This window comes from Homarus americanus, unplaced genomic scaffold, assembly GCF_018991925.1.
Source record: "Homarus americanus isolate GMGI-L3 unplaced genomic scaffold, GMGI_Hamer_2.0 scaffold30108, whole genome shotgun sequence".
NCBI lineage: Eukaryota > Metazoa > Arthropoda > Malacostraca > Decapoda > Nephropidae > Homarus > Homarus americanus.
Window position 1 is genome coordinate 10,485,112 of NW_024748109.1, and position 20,522 is coordinate 10,505,633.

At 39.4% G+C, this 20,522-nt stretch overlaps 1 protein-coding gene across 1 annotated transcript in view; it reads left to right on the top strand.

The window, feature by feature from the left end:
- The window catches only part of LOC121880004 (ATP-dependent RNA helicase DDX54-like), a 157,859-nt gene that overhangs the window by 37,191 nt on the left and 100,146 nt on the right, over positions 1-20,522 (top strand). Inside the window, exons 5-7 of the mRNA XM_042386900.1 lie at positions 5,107-5,240; positions 11,950-12,171; positions 20,082-20,250. Of these exons, the coding sequence (XP_042242834.1) occupies positions 5,107-5,240; positions 11,950-12,171; positions 20,082-20,250 (525 nt within the window). The remainder of the gene's footprint in view (positions 1-5,106; positions 5,241-11,949; positions 12,172-20,081; positions 20,251-20,522) is intronic.

Genomic DNA, 20,522 nt, shown 5'->3' on the forward strand with positions numbered 1-20,522 from the left:
AACTGAAGATATTTGTTTTAGCTCATAAAATTCATACAAATTATCCGGTCTGAATATAATTTACATTGCTGGAATTCTTATAATTTGATGATCATTTTGAATATAAACATCATATTTTTGCATTAGACATACAAATTTTAGATAAAAAATTTTCTCAAATTAACTATGTTATCTTTTGTGCAAAATATATGACATTTATATTCAAAATATTCCTGGTCTTACAAGGAATCCAGCAATGTCAATTATATTATCCTAACTTTAATCTGAGGTATTATTTAATACAAAATGTTAAAATTTATTTTTTTCACCCACTCTTTCTCTTGGTGGGGGTGGGGGGGAGGGTTGGGACTGACCGCGTGGTTGGAAGAGGGGGGAGGCAAGGTGGGGTACTTTGATTGACAGATAGTGTCCTGAAGAATATTTTTTTTTATTAACTGAAGATATTTGTTTTAGCTCATAAAATTCATACAAATTGCCCGGCCAGAATATAATTTACATTGCTGGAATTCTTATAATTTGGTGATCATTTTGAATATAAACATCATATATTTTGCATTAAACATACAAATTTTAGATAAAAATTTTTCTCTAGGTAATTATGTTATCTTTTGTGCAAAATATATGACATTTATATTCAAAATACTCCTGGTCTTACAAGGAATCCAGCAATGTCAATTGTATTATCCTAACTTTAGTTTGAGGTATTATTTATTAAAATTTAGTGGTTTTCCCCCAAAAATTTCTCTGAGAGGGAAGAGCCGGCAGTGTAGTGTGAGAGGGGGAGGGAGTTGAGTCCATTATTTGAATGGACATTAACTTGGCGACTGTATTTCTCTATTTCTCTTAAGTATTAACTGTGTGCATGTACCATCATAAAATTAAGATGTTATTTTTACTACAACATAGGTATGTGCCTTCAAAAAGTGGAGTTTGGGGGTCGGGCCGGTTTCTATTGGAATTAATCCCATATGTTCTGTTGTTCACTTAACGCGGATTTCACTTAACGCGGGACCCTCTGGGTTCAATTGACCGCGTTAAGTGGGGTACAAACCCGTATAAACCAAGCGATAGGCCTCTATAAATACGGTGGGGTACTGACCTGCGTGGGTGAGAAGAGACGCCCGATTGATACTATGTCGTGGCGTCTCGCCCTGAATTAGGCCTACAGTTTCCAAACTTTAAATTTCACTTTGTCATTATTCTGGTTCTCACCGATACACTTTCTCATCTATTGTGATTTTATGCCTTATAATTACATACCTTAATTCTAAATTACATACTAAAGTAAGAGTCTGGTTTGCTAGTTTCTGGGAAATTAATTTGGCTATACATTAATCCGGAACCGTAGCCCGGGGCGTCTTGGGCGCCAACATAGAACAAAGGCCTAGGCTTGTGTGTTCTTGGTGTGGGTATATTCGCTTCACTTCAGTCTGTATTTAAGTATCCTCCCCTCACACGTTGCAATCATTGAACACATTCATAGGATTCTCTGATCATTGCACTGTTCGTGGTTGTTCGTCACCTGGGTTAACGAGGTGTATTAAGCTCACACTGAGGTATACAAGATATTCTCTTTGAAGCATAGTTTCTGGATCATTTCCAACACTTCACATAGGTCTGATAATTTACCCTTTTTCCAGATCATTGTTCTCATATATTTTCTTCTGTTACCTGAGGTAGCTATGTTTACTAATCATTCACAGGCGTAAATATCATGATCTTCAGACACGGTCTACACACGGTTACACTTATCCCTTATAGTACACTAGTCCGTATCAATTGGACCTTACCCAGTCATCCTCTAGAAATGTTGAGTTCTCCTTAATACTATCAGTGCTGTACATATTCTTAATATTAAATGCCCGTACATTGGTACACTTCGTATAAAACAACATACAGTAGGTGGATTTGAATGTTATGTAGCGTAATATGAATTAAAGAGATATTAAGGATGACAATGATGTGCGCAGTACACTATAACGGGTTATTCTAGTGTGACGACATCCACAGAGAAACGGTGTGCATCGCGGACAAGACGAGTGTTACAAGCCCACGGCCTTGCCAGTGGTACACAGGATGCCAAATCCACCAAACATTGCCCGTTAAAGTACCTGTAAAAGAGAGAGAGTGAATCAACATTGTGGCAAAGAGAAAGGGAAGAGAGATTGTCAACCAAAGGAGGAGAATTAATAAGACAAAATGCCTTTGATTCCACCCTATCTAACAGGTGGACAGAAGTACCACCCCAGATATAAGAACAGTACTCCAAGTTAGGACAAATGAATCCCTTATAAATTTGAAGCAGCTGCTCAGGAGTGAAGTAGCTACAGCATCTGCACCGCATTCTCAGCTTTCGGGAGGCAACTTTAACAATGTTGTGGATGTGTGGCTTCCATGACATATTAGAGGAAATGGTGATGCCTAGCATATCTATTTTAGAACTTGGCAGAATGATTACATCCTGAAATGTGATTGGTGGGAATCTTCTATTTTGGAAAATGTAATTGGTAAATACCTGTAATGTGTTTTATTACTATTGAATTTAAGCAAGTTTCTACCTCCCCATTCGGAGATGCTGCACAGATCCGCATTGATAGATGAAATGATATCAGCTTTAGAAACAGATCTGGGTTGAGAATTAGGGGGGAGGGGAAAATGTGAAGAAGGGTAAAGAGTAGAATCATCAGTGTAAGAATTAGTCGTAGTGTGAAGTAAATCATTGATAAAAAGAAGGAAGAGAATAGGTGAAAGAACAGAACCCTGCGGGACACCACTATTGGAAAAGAAATAGCGAGAGATCGATCCCTCGACAACAACTGCCATGGATCGGTTCTCAATGAAGCTAAAAATTAGAAAACAAAGAGGGGGAGAGAAACCATAAGAGGGAAGTATAAAAAGCATAGACTTGTCATACCCTGTCAAATGCTTTGGAGATGTCAAGGGCCATGAAGAAAGTTTCCCCATAATCTGTAAGAGAGGATGACCAAAGATGGGTGCAGTAGGAGAGCAGATTACCAGTAGATCTTGCCTGGCGAAAGCCATACTGGTGATCCGACAAAAAAGAAAGGCATCAAAGTTGATGGAGAAAATGAGAGTTTAAGATAGTTTCCAAAATCTTAGAGGAAGATGAAGTTTGGGATTAGAATGTTCACCCTTCTTTGGGATGGGCTGAACCAAGGCATGCTTCCAAGAAGAAGGATAAGTTTGGGTTTTAAGGCAAAGGCAAAAGAGGCGAGCAAGTACAGGGACCAGAATTTCACATTTCTTAGTGTTTAACCGGGGGAGGGAGCATTGTGGGTCAGCAGAGGCAGCTATGGCTTTGCTTGAGGATGGCCACACATGAAGCAGCCAGCGTCTATGCAAAGGGCGCTGCTGGCGACTGTGTTAAACTTTAATTTAGCTTTTCCTTAATTGTTTTAGCTGCATTTTTTTATCTAGATGGTATTTTATAAATGTTTTTAATGTGTTAGGTAGTAAATTATTATACAGCTGATGTGTACTACAGGGCGTCCTCGCTTAACATCGGGGTTACGTTCCTGAAAACGCGACGTTATGTGGAACAACTTTAAGCGGATCAATTTTCCCCATAAGAAATAGATAAAATATGGTAGTTACTTTCCCCAGCCTCCCTTTGCCACATGAAAAAAGTTATATATACAGAAAATCATTGCCATTTCTATAGAAAATAGTATATAGAACTACAGTACTAAGTTTGTATTGGTACTCACTGATGGGCGGAGGTGGTAGAGCGAGTGTGTGGTGGGTAGTGGAGCGAAGGAGGAGGAGGGCGGGAGCTGAGGAGGGTGGTGAGTCACTGAGACTCTGCCGCTGCCTCCTCCTCCTCCTCCTCTGACTGGGTTTCCTCCGCCGCTGCTTGCTCCTCCTCTGTTGTTGGTGGGAATGTCTCGGCAGCAACCGTATCTGAACTAGCAGCTTCACCAGTCATCTTTATGTTGTGGAAGTTATACCGACGCTTAAATTGTTGAAACCACTCTCGGCTGGCTGTGAAGGTCTCTTCCTTCGATCCTTCGCCCTCTTGTTTCCTTCATGTCATCAAACAAGGATCTGGCCATATGCTGGATAACCATAAGGCTCACTGGGCATTGCATTGATTCTGTTCCTCCATCCACATTGCCAGCATCTTTTCCACCTTCTCTATCACAGTGCTTCTAGTAAGAGTCGTCTTAGTAGCACTCAGAGAAGAACCACTTCCAGCACTTAACCTTAATCTTGTCAGCGTTGGTCCGAATAGTACGCACCATTGTGGGGGTTAGACCAAGCACAGCGGCTATGTCCACAGCACATCACCCTTTTTCAAATCGGGTTAATATATCCATTTTCATGGCAAGGGTAATGGTCTTACATTGCCTCTTCACTACACTAGCATCAATAGCACTTGATGGGCGCTTGGAAGCCATTTTGAATGGTTAGAGTACTGTTTTAGAGCAAAAGCTTCAAAGCATACACAAATGATGTGAAGTCGTAACAGAGACTGGCTTGGCATCGCTGTGACATTCTGCGAGTGAGGGCAGCGTGCCGAGCCGAGAGAGCGTAGCGTGGCCAGACAAGAGTGAGTGATGCTCCGTAGAAAGTAGTCTGTGACGACGCAAAATGACGTAGTATCAGATCACCGGGACGTTAAACAAATTTTTGGTCTCTAAAATTCAGCAACGTAGTACCGAAACAACGTTAAGCGGGACGACGTTAAGCGAGGGCTTACTGTTTGTATCATTAGTTAGGTAAGTGTTTTTTTTTTTGCTACCCGGTAATCGATTTCATGTTTTTTTGGGTATGTATTGGGGTATTTTTGCCATTGGGGAACTGTGTCTTATTTTTCCCATACATGTATGTTTTTTATTCAAGGTACAAAAATTAACATAATGAATGTTTGTTTTTTTACCTAACCCATTCATATCTGTAGGATTACTGTACAGTTTTTTTATTTATTTCTTAGAAAACTGCTCTCACAATAGTGATTGATACAAAATTATATGCATCACACACCTTAATAATATGAATATACATAGGCCTATGTAACACTGGTCTCCATTTAATCATATAATGTGACTTTAAGCTTTTAATTCTCCAACTTTTATCTTCTAACAGACCCTGAAGTTTACAAAAGAACTTGGCCGTTATACAGGATTGAGAGCAGCAGTCATTGTGGGAGGAGATAGCATTGAAGGACAGTTTGCAGCATTACATGATAATCCTGATATCATAATAGCAGCACCTGGAAGGTAATTTTTTTTTTAGTACAATCAGGAATTTGAACATGATGTTCAGCAACAATCCAAAACTAAAATAAAGTACAGTAATGTACAGTAAAAACTTCACTGCTTCCGGTTTTTTGTTGGTACCCTAGTAAAGTAAAGTTGAAATATGAGAACAGTACAGTATACAGGGGGTATATGGTTCTGATTATTGTAGATTGGACGAGTTATTCATCATAGTTTTTCGTAAGATGGCCAAAATTCACTATGGCAATGGTATGTTAAAATAAATTGGGCCAAAAAGTGTAAAAAATAAGGGTTACAGTTGGTAAAAAGTCACGTGACTGCGAAAAGCTCTGTGATTGGTTGTGACGTCACAGGTTGGCTTGAGCCGCCAAGCAGGAGCCTGGAGCAGCCAACTGTGGTGTATGTGTTATTATCAGCAAAATACAGGACTTGTGGCCATATACAATGATGATATACACAGGCATACCTTATTTTTAGGTTAAAATAAATTACTGCAAAAGACCGATAACTCCAACATGGTAGTTTTCATCACTCTTCTCTATTTCATGTCTGCAAAATTTAAGTTTTTGTCACTGATGTCTATATTTAATATTCCAAGGTGACAAAGAAATAAATAAAATATATTATAGAACTATAAAATAAGAAAAAAGAAAAGTAGTAAGTGAATTGTTTGTGGAAGGCAGGTCAGTTGGCTGGTGGACTGAGAGTCTGCCCCCCCACCCATTTCCAAGCCAAACTGACCCCTATAACCTCATTGAATGAACATTATGCAATTTCATCCCCATTCCCATATTGTATATGTTCATTTGGTACTGGGTTAAGAAAACATTACCGTATAGTAATCAGTTTTCACGCAACAAAAAATCCCACACTCAACCACACAAGTTATTGTGTGGTATATTAAATTCATGGTTATTTGTTTACATATAGTAATATAGTATACTCTCTATTTAACGGAATCCGATATAACAAACTCGATTTAACAGAAGGAATTTTTTCTGTTATTTTTCGCTTGATTTAGTGAACTGGTTTGCTAAATCGAAATTAATTCCGTTAATATTCTCACACCTATGGAGACACCTCAGACACATGATATGTACATGGAATCATTAGAAATATTATTCATGGCTTACCTTAAACTAAGGGGGATCAGTGTTTATTTTCAAATTTTTCTATTTCCAAACTTTTACCAATTCATAGCTGCACTCTTTTGACATTCTCCCCCACGCCACTTCCTTTCTGAGACTTATGAGAGACTTTCGGCATGATGTCTAAGCAAAGTAGTTGGTTGACTGAGAGGTTGCAGTGAACAACACATGCGGTGGAGGCAGGACACAGACTGAGCGGCTGTAAACTAACCCCACGCGCCAAGTTGCGCATTTGGCATGGCATTAAATGGAATCATGCTCGATTTAGTGAACTAGTTTGTTAAATCATGCAAAGATAACGGAAATTCAATTTAATGGAAAGGGGTGGCTCAAATTAGTCCGTTAAATCGAGAAAATTTCCCGTTACCTGGAAAATTCCGGTGATGAGGGATTTTTTCCCGGCTTTCAGACAAATGTTTCGTTATCTGGAAATCGCTCATTCCTGGAAGTGCTCTGCGCCAATTGTTCCGGCTAACGGAGATATCACTACTATAGTCACAATCATCCCACCACCCTCAGGTCTCTATGTTGGTGTATTGGTGTAACCCACAAAATTATGAGAAGGAAAGGAGCTGTTTGTGTAATATAGAGCTACATTTTGTACAATATGTATGTGTTAATGTATACAGTATTTTCTCGATTTAACGAACTAATTTGAGCCACACCTTTTCATTAAATCAAAATTTTTGCAAAATTAAGCTTTCCGCCGCTCAGTCTATGTCCTGCCGCCACCATGTGTGTTGTTCACTGCTACCTCTCGGTCAGCTAAGAATACTGGAGCACCATAGCTTTCGTCTTTATTCAAGTCATCTTCAAAAGGCTACTGAAGTTTTAGGGATGGAAGGTAAGGTCACTCCTACTTGGGTGGGGGATTAGTAGGTCTCATGATTTGAAGATGTCTTGAATAAAGACAAAAGCTAAAGTATTTTTTTTGGGGGGGGACCTGACCTGATGCAATATCAGGTGGAGGTAGGGTGGGGGATTAGTGGTCTCATATTACTGACCTAATGAAATGTCAGGTCATCCTTTCTTGGGTGGGGAATTAGTAGGTCTTGACCTGAAGATGTCTTGAATAAAGACAAAGCTATTATTTTTAGGGAGATTGTGATAAGTATAAGTATAAAAGAGCAAAGTTGTATACCTTCAACATTACATTACATTTTAAAACATGATGGGAGGCGAACCTTCTTGTGGGGGGGTGTCGCGCGGTCAGTCCCCCCCCCTTCCTCACTCAAGCGTGGCTAATTGTGATAGGGAGATGAATTTCATACCATAGTGATCCTTAATAAATTCTCTACGAGACGTTTACAATGTGATATCCTTAAATAACCGAATAATAAGGCAAATATGAGTGTTTTCTTGTATATGAAGGGTAATGGTATTAATCAGCTCAAATTATTACAGTAACATATCTTTACTAATTAATAAATAACAAATAAACAATGTTTTGCCAAGTAAGGACAGAGGCAGACGAACCTTTTTGGGGGTGCATGATCAGTTTCTATCCCCAAGGGTCTCGACAACACCAGTCTCTATGTATAGAACTAAACAAAGAATTTATTTGAAGTACCAGTACTCTGTAACATTCGATACTATAATATGCTGAACACTGGGGCTAGTTATACAGATTTTTCCCTGTGAAAAAGCCATAATTTTGCACAACATATTACTGGACAGTAATCACTTTGTACTGAAATGTAGTGAGCTAAAAGACTAAAAAAAATTCTCGTGTGAACTACGAGATATTTATACTCAAATTAATCACTATTTTGCAAGGATTCCAGCACTGCAAGTTATATTCTAAGGCAAGTCTGTGACATTTTATAAGAGAAAAACTTTAAGCCTAAAACCACCTTTATCTATAAAATCTTTATCACCCACCACCATCTCGCCTCCCATGCTGGCTGGGAGGAGGGGGAGGTGGGGTGTTGACAGCCAGGACGAAAGATTAATGCCTAGTTATCAGGGACTCGGGATTATAAAAGGCAGGGAGTTTGAGTTTTTCACTTATAAAATGTCACTGACTTGGCTTAGCAGAATATAACTTGCGTTGCTGGAATTCTTGGAAGATGGCAATTAATTTGAGTATAAACACCCCATACTTTGCACTGGACATACAAATTTTAGTAATTCACTTCGTACATTTGTGATAATTTATGCGGTTATTCAGCAATTGTGGTTGCAGTTGCGAAGCTTTGTGACATCACTGGTGTGTAATGCGTCTCCATATTCCCTGGCCTATTTACTGATCAGTTGTCCAAGTGCAAAAGTAGTCAATTCGAGTCATCATGTATCAATTAATTTTAAAATTTATATTATAAAGTAAAATATTATCAGACAGTGGTTTAGTAGTGCTGTTAATGTGTGTGCTGTGTGTCTTGGCATGTCACCTCACCACCTCGTTAGTGCAGCTCAGAGTTACATTGATTTATTACTGTATTATTTTATTTTTTTAGTATTGTATGTACATGTACAGAAATATTTCTTTGCACAGTAATTATAAATAAACCCAGAGCAGAAAATCCAGCATTACCTAAGTGGTTGGTCTTCCCACCCACGCACCAATCATGTTAGGATGCAGCTAAACTTGGTGCAATCTTTCATAATGCAGGGAACCTCTGTCCCCAGGCCCGGGGCAAAAGGGTTTGGAGTGATTTTCTCGCCATATTCTCCGATTTTCCGGTAATTGCTTTACATCATTATTTATCATTTTTATATATTTAGTACATTCGCCAAAGGCTGAAGTAGGTTCTACTGTATCATGTGTCTGCGTAGGTGTGAGCGTATTTACGGAATTTATCTCAATTTAACGAACTAGTTCACTGAATTGAGCGAAAAATACAAAAAAATGCTTGCCGCTAAATCGAGAGTTCGTTATACTGTGGTCCCTCGGTTAGCGAACGCCTCGGTTAATGAAATTTCGGTTAATGAATTACCTTCCATAAGAATCTTCAATTCGGTTAACGAAAAAAATTTTGATCACGGAAATCCTTACGAAAATCACGTTTTGTTTTGAACATCAGCTGATAAGCTGAGGAGGTACTCAGCCAATTCAGTAATCTCTTCTATGTTTACATTCGTTTCCATTGGAGTAAATATCAAGAAAATTTTGCTCTTTAATATTTGTGTATTTTTTTATACAGTACAGTATTCAAATTATTGGTCATTCTAAAATTTTGCCATCCAAGCTCTGTCTACATAAAGTTTTTCAACTATTTTTGGCTCATATATGAACTTTATTCATGTTTACATTCAAATTAATCACTATCTTATAAGAATTCCAGCAATGCAAATTAAATTAACAATTAAATACTTCACACCACAAGCGCCAACTGTCAATCATGTCACTGTCACCCCTCCCTCCCTACCCCTCACCTTCCCAAGAAACGTTTGGGGAAAAGCACTAGGCTTACAGGTTTAATCATATATAATATCTCAGACTAAACTTAGGAGAATATAATTTGTATTGCTGGAATCGTTGCAAGACAGCGAATAATGAATATAAACGTCATATATTTTGCACAAGAGATAAAATTAATCACCTGTATCACATTACAGTAGTGATTTAAGAGTTCTAGTGTATATGTACGATATATATAGTGATTTAAGGGCGATTTAGGGGAATTTTAGGAGTGTTTCTGACTTTATGCATTTTCTGGCTTTACTTTGTACAGTGGTCCCTCGGTTAACGAACACAATTCGTTCCAGAAGGTCGTTCGTTAACCGAAACCATTGTTTCAATGGGATTTTGGGTAATTGGTTCCAGCTCACCGAAAATTACATACAAAGTAAAAAAAATGCAGTAAAGTACACTTGCTTTGAGGTGTGTATGTAGAAGGCTCCTGGTTGATGATGGGAATTAGAAGTGGGGGTGGAGGAGAAGGGAGAAGAGAAGGAAGTGGGGGTGGAAGAGATATCACCCCATGCTTGATGCCGTCATTTCACCCATAAAATTTTAAGTTCACTAGGTGTAATTCAACACTGCACTGCACTATATATTGTCAATATGTTAAATAAATTTCAGAATGACCAATAATTGTACCGTAAAAATGTAAAAATAGTTTATGTTCAAGAGAGCCGCAAGCAAGATGTTACCTCCACTGTCCAGAGATACAAACTGATGCCTTGGTGGATGAGTCAAGTGGCTGATTGGTGCACCAAAAACTAGTTCCCTGTACTGCAATTATGTTAAATAAGTGTTAAAATGACTAAAAAATTTAATATAAAACTTGGAAAATTATTGAATAGTACAACCTTCTTGATATTTACTCCAATTTTAACGAATGTAAGCCCTAGAACTGATTTCTGTATTGGCGGACTAATCTTCCAGCTGGTGAGCAAGCCAAAGCATGTCGAAACATTTTCGTAAGAATTTTGTTAACCAAATTTTTTTTAGTTAACCGAATTGAATATTCTTATGGAAGGTAATTCGTTTACCGAAATTTCGTTACCCGAGGCATTCGTTAACCGAGGGACCACTGTATATACTTTTCTGTGAGCTGGAACCAATTACCCAATATCCCATTGAAACAATGGTTTCGGTTAACGAAATTTTCGGTTAACGAAAGACCCTCTGGAACGAATTGAGTTCATCAACCGAGGGACCACTGTATCAGATTCTGTTAAATCGAGAGTATACTGTAATTTATGGTTTTGGTGTTTATTAAAACAGTTTTGGAACAGTTTAAGGATACTTCTTTGCCTCTGGAACTAAAATTACTGTATTTCCATTTAAATCAATTAAACTTTAAGGATTTGATAATTCACCGTGTCTTCTGGTATTTAACCCATGTGTATGTGTTTTACTTTTTCAAGTACAGTGAACCCTCACTTTACGCGGTTAATTCAACCCACGGCGGCCCGCGTAAAGTGAACAACATAACATATGGGATTAATTGAAATAGAGACCGGGCCGACCCCCAAACTCCACTTTTTCAGACACAATACCTATGTTGTAGTAAAAATAACTTCGTAATTTTATGATGGTATGCACACACAATTAACATTTAAGAGAAATATCAATAATATTAGGTTTTTTAACACTTACGTTAGTAGAAAAGATGGCTGGGCACACGGGGATGGGGGGTTGGTTCCGAGGCAGAGGGCAGATTATTGGCCCTCACCTGTATCATTTGTATCAATTGTATCACTGTCCACCACAGAGGCTTGCAGGGCCTCTTTGTCAAACCCCTCAAAGTCCATATAAGTCCATATCCTCACTATCATTATCACTATCACTGACTTGGGCCGGCTGTGGTGGGTGGCGGGTGAAGAACTCGGTAATGTTTTGATGACTGGGCGACCTTGTGCGCACCCTGCTCGCACCGCTTACACAACATGGCGGATGGCGGGAGGTTTGGATCCAAAAATGGCGCGGCTCGCCAGCCGCTCTCCGCGTAAAGGGGTACATGCACCGCGGAATGTGAGCATTCCGGTTTCGGCAGGGTACCGCGTAAACGTGGAAACGCGGAATGTGGGACTGCGTAAAGCGAGGGTTGACTGTACAGTAATAAAGTGAAGTTGAAAGTAATATTTTCTAATTTTATTATTTCCTATTTCAGACTGGTGCACATCTGTGTAGAAATGAACCTTAAACTTCAGAATGTTGAGTATGTAGTCTTTGATGAGGCTGATCGGCTGTACGAAATGGGATTTGCAGAACAACTTACCGAGATAATCAGGCGACTCCCAGAAGTTCGACAGACACTCCTATTTTCAGCAACACTTCCAAAAATGTTAATTGAGTTTGCTAGAGCAGGTTTGACAGATCCTGTTTTAATTCGGTAAGTACAGTAACCCTAGAACTAATGAATTATTATTATCTTTTTTTTTTAATTACAAAGTTTTCAATTTCAATTAGACACCAACCAAATTTACTGACACAGCTGATCTCTATGACAGTTTAGATTTTATCTGGAACAAAATCTTAATGCAGCTGATAATAAGGAAAATTTTTCATAATAAAGCTACCTCTGCAAGATACATGTGCACTTATATATTAAGTATGAAGCACTGAATACAGGAAGACAACAGCCCTTGAAAGGTACAATTGCAGGGAATATTTTAAGAAAGTACATTAACCCCTTCACTATGGGACACCATCTTTATACAGTAAAACCTCGCTATGCTGGACTACTTGGTGGGGGGGGGGGTGTCTGGGATAAGAGCTTGTCCGCCGTAGAGCAAATTTAAAAAAAAGAGACCTCTATTTTAAACAAAGAACAAGTACAACACCAATGTTTCCAATTTTTATGAAAGAAAAACTGTTTTTTAATAAAAAGAAATTTACACAACGCACTGTACACTTACCCCCAAAAAATGGAAGGCAGATCCAGCTGGACATGCCTCTGACTGCAAGAGCCTTGCAGTCACTCTGAGTCTGAGTCAGAAATGAGAATATGAAGAGGAACCTCCTCTGACAAGGAGGTGGATGGTGAGGTCAAAGAGGCACTGCTGGAGGGTCTTGGCTTGAAAAAAGGTCTCAATCTTTGTTTGAGTGACTTTGCTTCTTTGGTCCTGTATGACAAGTTTCCTCACGTGCCTAAAGTGATCGTAAGAGGCCCCATTTTTTTTTCTGGTGAGTAAATTCTATAAGGGTGTCCAGGCAGTCCCTAGCTCCTGGCAGCTTTATTTTTGGTGGTTCATCTTCCTTCTCTTCATCATCATCATCATCAAAGTTGTCTGCAGCTTCATGTACAGAGTCCACAATCTCCTCTGTCAAGTTGTGGTATCGAAGATCATCCTCATCAGCCTCCAGCCAAGTCTCCACCTCCTCAACTGTAGCATCCTTCTCTCTTGCTTGGAGAAGGGTTCTGTATCAGTCTTCTGATGTAAAAACCTCAAAATCATGCTCCTCATCAATGTCATAAAGGAGCTTCTTCCAGGCATTGATTAAGGTTCTTGCCTTGACTTCTTTGGCAGAAGTGGCAAAATTAAAGAGTATGGACCTGAAGTTGTATTTTTTCAAGTTTCTGAGGGTCCTCTGCCCTCTTGTGTCCTCCATCTGATCCTCGCTCGTCTCTTCCACCACCATCACTTCATCCAAAAATTTGCAGTTGTACAGCCTTTTTGCTGTACAAATAACACCTTGATCCATTGGCTGTATGACAGAGGTGTGTGTTGGGTGGCAATGCCTGGCACCTGATCCCTCCATCCTTGCTGCACAGTTTTTCAATGTTGAGATGTGAGGGAGCATTATCTAAGAGGATGATATCCTTCACTTCATCTGCAGGGATTTTCAGATCTTCCACTTGCTTATGCCTGATCTCCACAACAGCATTGTTTGAAAAACCAGTCTGAGGCTATGGCTTCTGTAATCCATGTATTCTTGGAGTTATAGTAGTGGACAGGAAGCCTGTGCAGTGTGCATAATGTCCTTGATTGCACGAGGTTTCTTGCTCTTTCTTACAACAACAGGTGAAAGTATATGGCTCCCATCAGCATTTGCACACAGCAATGCAGACACTCGTTTCTTGGAAAGTTTCCTACCAGGCACACTTTTTTCACTTCTGGAAGCTTGTGTATTTTCTGGTAAAGCTCTCCAATAGAGTCCAGTTTCATCTGCATTGTACAGTTGGCATTATCGAAGGTTTTTGGTTTCCATTAAGTCCAACTTTTTTCTAAATGGCTCCTCAGCATCAATATCAGCGCTGAGCATCTCACATATTTTCTTATTCACAATACAGTAAGTCCTCGCTTAATGTCGGGGTTACGTTCCTGAGAATGCGACGTCATACAAAACAACCTTAAGCGAATCTATTTTCCCCATAAGAAATAGATAAAATACGGGAGTTATGTTCCCTGGCATCCCTTTGCCCCATGAAATACATTACATATACAGAAAATCATTGCCATTTCTATAGAAAATTGTGCATTCATATACAACTACTAAGTTTGTATTGGTACTCACCGATGGGCAGAGGTGATAGAGCAAGTGTGTGGTGGGTAGTAGAGCGGAGGAGGCGGATGGCGGGAGGGGAGGAGTATGGCGGGAGCGGAGGAGGGTGGTGAGTCACCGAGACTCTGCAGCTGCCTCCTTCTCCACCGCTGTTTGCTCCTCCTCCGTTGTTGTTTGCCCCTCCTCGGCTGCTATGTGCTTTTCCACAGCTGCTATATGCTTTTCCACGGCTGCTGGCTGTTGTGAAGAAGCTGCTTCTGCCATCCTGCGACGAAAAAATAAATCCAGTGTTGACTGCTTGGTGCTACTCTTCTTCTTAAAGATCTCAGTGTAACAACCAAGACTGTCACCAATGCTGCGTTGAATCTTTGAGCTACATTCTGTCTGAGCCGTCATCTATAAGGATTTGCATTGCTTTCTGGAACATGTTGAATGCTTCTGCCATCCTCTTGGAAGTTAGTGTTTGTTGAGGTTTTCTTCATCATTGTCGTCTTCAATGGGACTGTGTTCTGTTAGTTGTTGCAGATCTTCGTTGGTGAGCTCTTCTGTATGGGATGCCAGGACGTCCTCAATATCCTCTGATTCCAGCTCATCAAAGCCTGCCTGTCTAGCCAAGCTGAGGATATCCCTATTCACAGCCGGGACTAAGTCCGTGAATCCCGGAAAACTGTTGACGCTCTCAGGCCACAATTTACGCCACACACCATTCAGGCAACTTTTTGAAACCTCTTCCCATGCTTTGCCAATGTTGTCAATTGCACGCCAATATTCTCAGATTGTAGGTTTATTTTCTTCATCTGTAGCCTTGAGCAACAGGGTCATGGTACAGCTTAAATAATACACCTTGAATGTGGCGATGACACCTTGGTCCATAGGCTGCATCAGTGCTGTCATGTTGGGAGGTAGGAATACAACTTTTACACTGTCATGCAAGTCGTCGAGATTGGGAGGATGAGCTGGAGCATTGTCAACGATCAGAAGAATTTTGAAGTCAAGGTTCTCCTTGCCACAGTATTCCTTCATTGCAGGGACGGCGTACATGTTCACCCACTGGCTAAATATGGTGCCGGTTATCCATGCCTTCTTATTTGCCTTGTAGATCACAGAAAAGTGATCCTTGGAATAACCTTTCAGGACCCGTGGGTTGGCAGCACAAGAAATCAGCATAAGCTTCAGCTTGAAGTCACCGGCAGCGTTCGCGCCAAGCAGCAGCGTCAAGCGGTCTTTTACCGCTTTAAAACCTGCCACTCTTTTCTCCTCCTTTGAGATATAGATCCTCTCAGGCATCCTCTTCCAAAGGAGACCAGTCTCATCCACATTGAAGACTTGCTTCGATGAGTAGCCTCCTTCCTGGATAATCTGCTTGAATTCAGGCGGGAATATCTCGGCAACAACCGTAACTGAACTAGCAGCTTCATCGGTCATCTTTATGCTGTGGAAGTTTCACGACTCTTAAATCATTGAAACCAGCCTATGCTGGCTGTAAAGCTATCTTCCTTTGTTCCTTCACCCTTGGCTTCCTTTATGTTGTCAAACAAGGATCTGGTCTTATGAATAACCATAAGGCTGACAGGTGCATTGTGTTGATTCTGGTCCTCCATCCACATAGCCATCTTTTCCACTTTTTATATCATAGTACTTCTAGTATGAGTTGTTTTAGTTGCACTGAGAGTAGTACCATTTCCAGCGCTAACCTTAATCTTGTTAGTGTTGGTCCAGATAGTACGCACCGTTGTGGGGGTTAGACCAAGCACAGTGGCTATATCCACAGCACTTTCCACTTTTCAAATCGGGTTAATACATCCATTTTCGTAGCAAGGGTAACGGTCTTACGTTGCCTCTTCACTACACTAGCATCAGTAGCCCTTGATGGGTGCTTGGAAGCCATTTTGAATGGTTAGAGTACAGTTTTAGAGCAAAAGCACTTAAGCACGCATGAATGATGTGAAGTCTTAACAGAGACTGGCTTGGAGACGCTGTGACGTTACACGAATGATGGTAGTGCGTTGAGCCAAGAGAGTGTAGTGTGGCCAGACGAGAGAGGGTGATGCGCCGTAGAAAGTAGTCCATGACGAAGCTAAGCGACGTTTTACCAAATCACCAGGAATTAAACGAATTTTTGGTCTCTAAAGTTTAGCGACGTAGTACCAAAACAACGTTAAGCGAGGACTTACTGTATTGTAGCGCCTTCGAAATCTAAACAACCAACCAGTACCAGCATGAAAATCCTTTACATTCATATGTTCTGCTAACCTTTCAGCAGGGGCCTGGATTTCCACACCTCTGGCTGCTATTCCACATGCACGTTGTTGTACATACTATTTATACACTGCCTCTTCCAAGCCCTCTTTCCCAACCTTCCTCATTCTCTTAATGCCAGATTTTACCTGGTCCACATTAAATTTCATGGTATATTTGTTTAACTTCAATCTTTCAATTTTCATATATCCGACGCTGACTACAGAACTTAAAAATTACGTATTCAGCGCATATTTGTGAGGGAATACAGTAGAACGTCAATTTAAAGCTATTCAATATAAGATTATTGATTTAAAGCGACACCCACAGTTTAGGACAATGTTTTAATTTAAAGCGAATCTTTCCTATTTTGCGTAAGTCAGTCTGGCCCATCATATTTTAAATTTTGCGCCTAATGTTTCCCACACACTGTCCCAAGGGCAAAGCTGTACTGTACATGTATACTCAAAATAATGTACTAAATGATTACTAAAAAAAATTTCTAGTGCAAACTACCTGTATAGCATGTTTATATTCAAACTAATCACTATCTTACAAGAATCCCAGCAATGCAAATTATATTCTCCCTGGTCAGTTAAGTGATATCTTATAAACAAAAAACAAAAACTCACTCTAAAGGACATAAGTAAACAAATAAATGCTTAACTAGACCTTTGGCGCTAACTGTCAAACATGTCACTGTCACCTCCCCCCCCCCCCAACCCTATTCCCAGCCAGGTTTGGGTCGTTATAGGCTTACAGTTTTTATCTTATATAATATCACAGACAAAAGTTAGGAGAATATAATTTGCATTGCTGGAATCCTTACAAGACAGCGAATAATTTGAATATAAACGTCTTATATTTTGCACGAGAGATAAAAATTTTAGCCCTTTGTAATATAATTACTAATTAGAACTAAAATTTGTATGTCTAATGCAAACTATGGCATACTTATATTCAAATTAATCACTATGTTATAAGAATCCCAGCAATGTTAATTATATTCTCCCAGATCAGTTCAGTGACATTTTATATGAGAAAAACTTAGGCACTCTTAAGGACAGATGAATAAAAAAACACTAGACCTTGGCATCAACTGTCAAACATATTGTGGGGTTCAATATGTTTGGTTCACACTCAGGATGGAATGGAGAAAGGAAACTCACAATGTGCTCTCTATATACATGTTGTATTGGATGTACAATGCAGCTTGGTGCTGGGAAGGCAGCATGGTTACAAGCGTGATGTAGAGAGAGCTGGTTGGTGAGGACGCTCAGAGAAGGACAGCTTGTGGGTCGCCATGCTCGCCAGGCAGGCGGAGGAGGAGCGAGGGCCGCCAGGCAGCGGCGGAGGAGGTGTTGCTGGCTGGTTGGTGTGGGTAGAAAAGAGAGGTCACCACGAGGTCAGGTCTTAAATAGCGGGGGTTGGCGTGGCTTAGTAGTTGAACCCCGCTCCGTGGTGTATGGCGGCGCTGGTTGACCTAGACCATGAGGCATACACTGGGGAATTGGTGGGGTCGGCTAGGCAGCGACAAACAGCGTTTGTAGGGGAGAAATCCACTACAATATCACCTCAACTCCCTCCCTCTCCCCCATCTTCCCAGCCAGTAAACAGACCATTTCGCATCCCTTAATTTTAGCTGTGTTGATTTATGAGTTTTTGTTTATTCTAGGAGATGGGCTGAGGACAAACTAACTATATATATATATACTGTATATATATATATATATATATATATATATATATATATATATATATATATATATATATATATATATATATATATATATATATATATATATATATATATATATAATAAACCTTTTTAAAGTACTGTATAGACTTAAAATTCAGAAAAGGACAGTTTATGGTTGTCCTTTTTTATTTTGAAAATAAAGGACAAACTAGTCTCAAAAAGGACAAACTTGGCAAACCTGCGCAGCGGTGCCGCACGACCCTCTCACATTAGCTGATCGCTAGTAAACAGACCATTTCACGTCCCTTAATTTTAGCTCTGTTTAATTTATGAGGGTTTGTTTTATCATAATACTACACAAAACAATGTTTTGTTTATTTTAGGAGATGGGCTGATGTGCATCTGGGTAGACTGTCAGTCTTTTTAGTATTTTGTGTTTCTCTCAAGTACCAATCTAAATTATTCCACTGAAACAACACTTCCATTTCGTGCGAATTCGGTTTAAAGCGACCTCTCTTGGAATGTATCTCATATTATATCGACTTTCTACTGTAGCACCTTTTTCTAGCTTTTCACTCACTGATAAGTTTTTAGGCTTAACCTTCTCGCCACCCTTACGGACACCAAACACTTTCTTAGGAGCCATGGCTATTGTCTGATTTTTCAATAATAATGCAAAAATATGTATGCTATGTCAGCCTACAACATAATCACATTATTTGCATTGTCAAATAAGTTTCAAAATAAAGTTCAGCACGTTTAAATGGCGATAAGACACAATCGGGGAAGCGAGAGAGCAGAAGTGATGCTATCACAATCAATGCTAATTTATAACTGAGTGCATGATGCATGTCCTTTTGTTTACCAGCGTGGGTGGATTATGAGGTTTGTGCACCTTGCTCCCTTGAAGTTTTGGCTTACGGCGGACATGTCATCTTACGACAAATTATGCCCTACTTTTTTATTTTATTTTTTATTATTTTTGAATTCTTTTTTGGCAAATAATTTTGTCCGGCTTAAGCGGGGTCCACCTTAGCGAGGTTTTACTGTAATATTATTTGCCTAATGCCAGACGATTTTATTTGGCATTGTGAGACCCCCATACCCAAGTGTTTAATAGACTAACTCTGTTAACCCCTTCATTATAGGAAGGTACTTTTAACACTTTTGGAGTTTTCAAATGAAAATTTGTGTATGATCTAAATTATCATTTTAGGAGGAAGCCGGTCTTCTACACAAGCTCTTGAGCTTTTACAGTAATATCTCTGTTAGCCGGAATCACTCAAACACTGAGCTCTCCGATTGCCAGAATTAAAATTTTCTTGGAGAATCGTTCCCAAAGCCGGAATTTTCAAGAAAATTCCGGGGTTGAAAATCAAGAGCATTTTCTGAAAATTTCTTGAATAAAGATGAAAGCTAAAGTATTTTGGAAGGAGACCTGATCTGGCCTTAATTAATGTCAGGTGGGGGACTAGCGGTCTCATATTACTGCCCTTCTGACGGAATGTCAGGTCACCCTTCCTTGGGTGGAGTTATAATTTATATCCGCAAACATTAAGGTCGTTAAACCAAATTCTTGTTAATTGGTATGTGGGACCTTACTGTATATTGAATCAGTACAGTTGAAAAGATAATTTAAGTTCATGGAGTAGACCAGCAAGTAGTGCTACAGGGTGGTTAGTTGACCAAAGTTAAATCATATTTAGGAGAAAGGGTATTTATTTTCCTTATTTTAGTAAAGTGAGTGTAACCCTCTATGTTATTTGAAGATTTCACCTGGTTTCTTGTTTTGCTTCTAAGAGTGTTTTCATAAACTTTTAGTCATCAGCATACTGATAAAATATTTTTTTATTTTACAGATTGGATGTAGAACATGTTCTTTCAGAAAATTTAAAGATGGCTTTCTTCAAATGTAACTCAGATGACAAGTTGGCATTACTATTTCATATCCTGCAGCATACCATTAGTGATCGACAGCAGTCTGTGATATTTGCTGCCACAAAGCATCATGTTGAATATTTACACATGGTGAGTCTGTTGTAACTTATGATTAAGGAATTACAGTATTTATTTATTATATAGGATAATAATCATTGGTTCTAATCATGTATTAAAACATTTACAAATCTGGTAGTTTAATTATTTGTTTAGTTTCCAGTTAATATGTTTAAATGAAATATATTCTTGTTTCTATTTTTTTGATGATAATGGTTAAAACAAGTGGCTAGTTAGAATAGGCTCTAGATCAGGGGTTCTCAAACATTTTCCAACACAACCTCCAAGTCATTATATAATATATA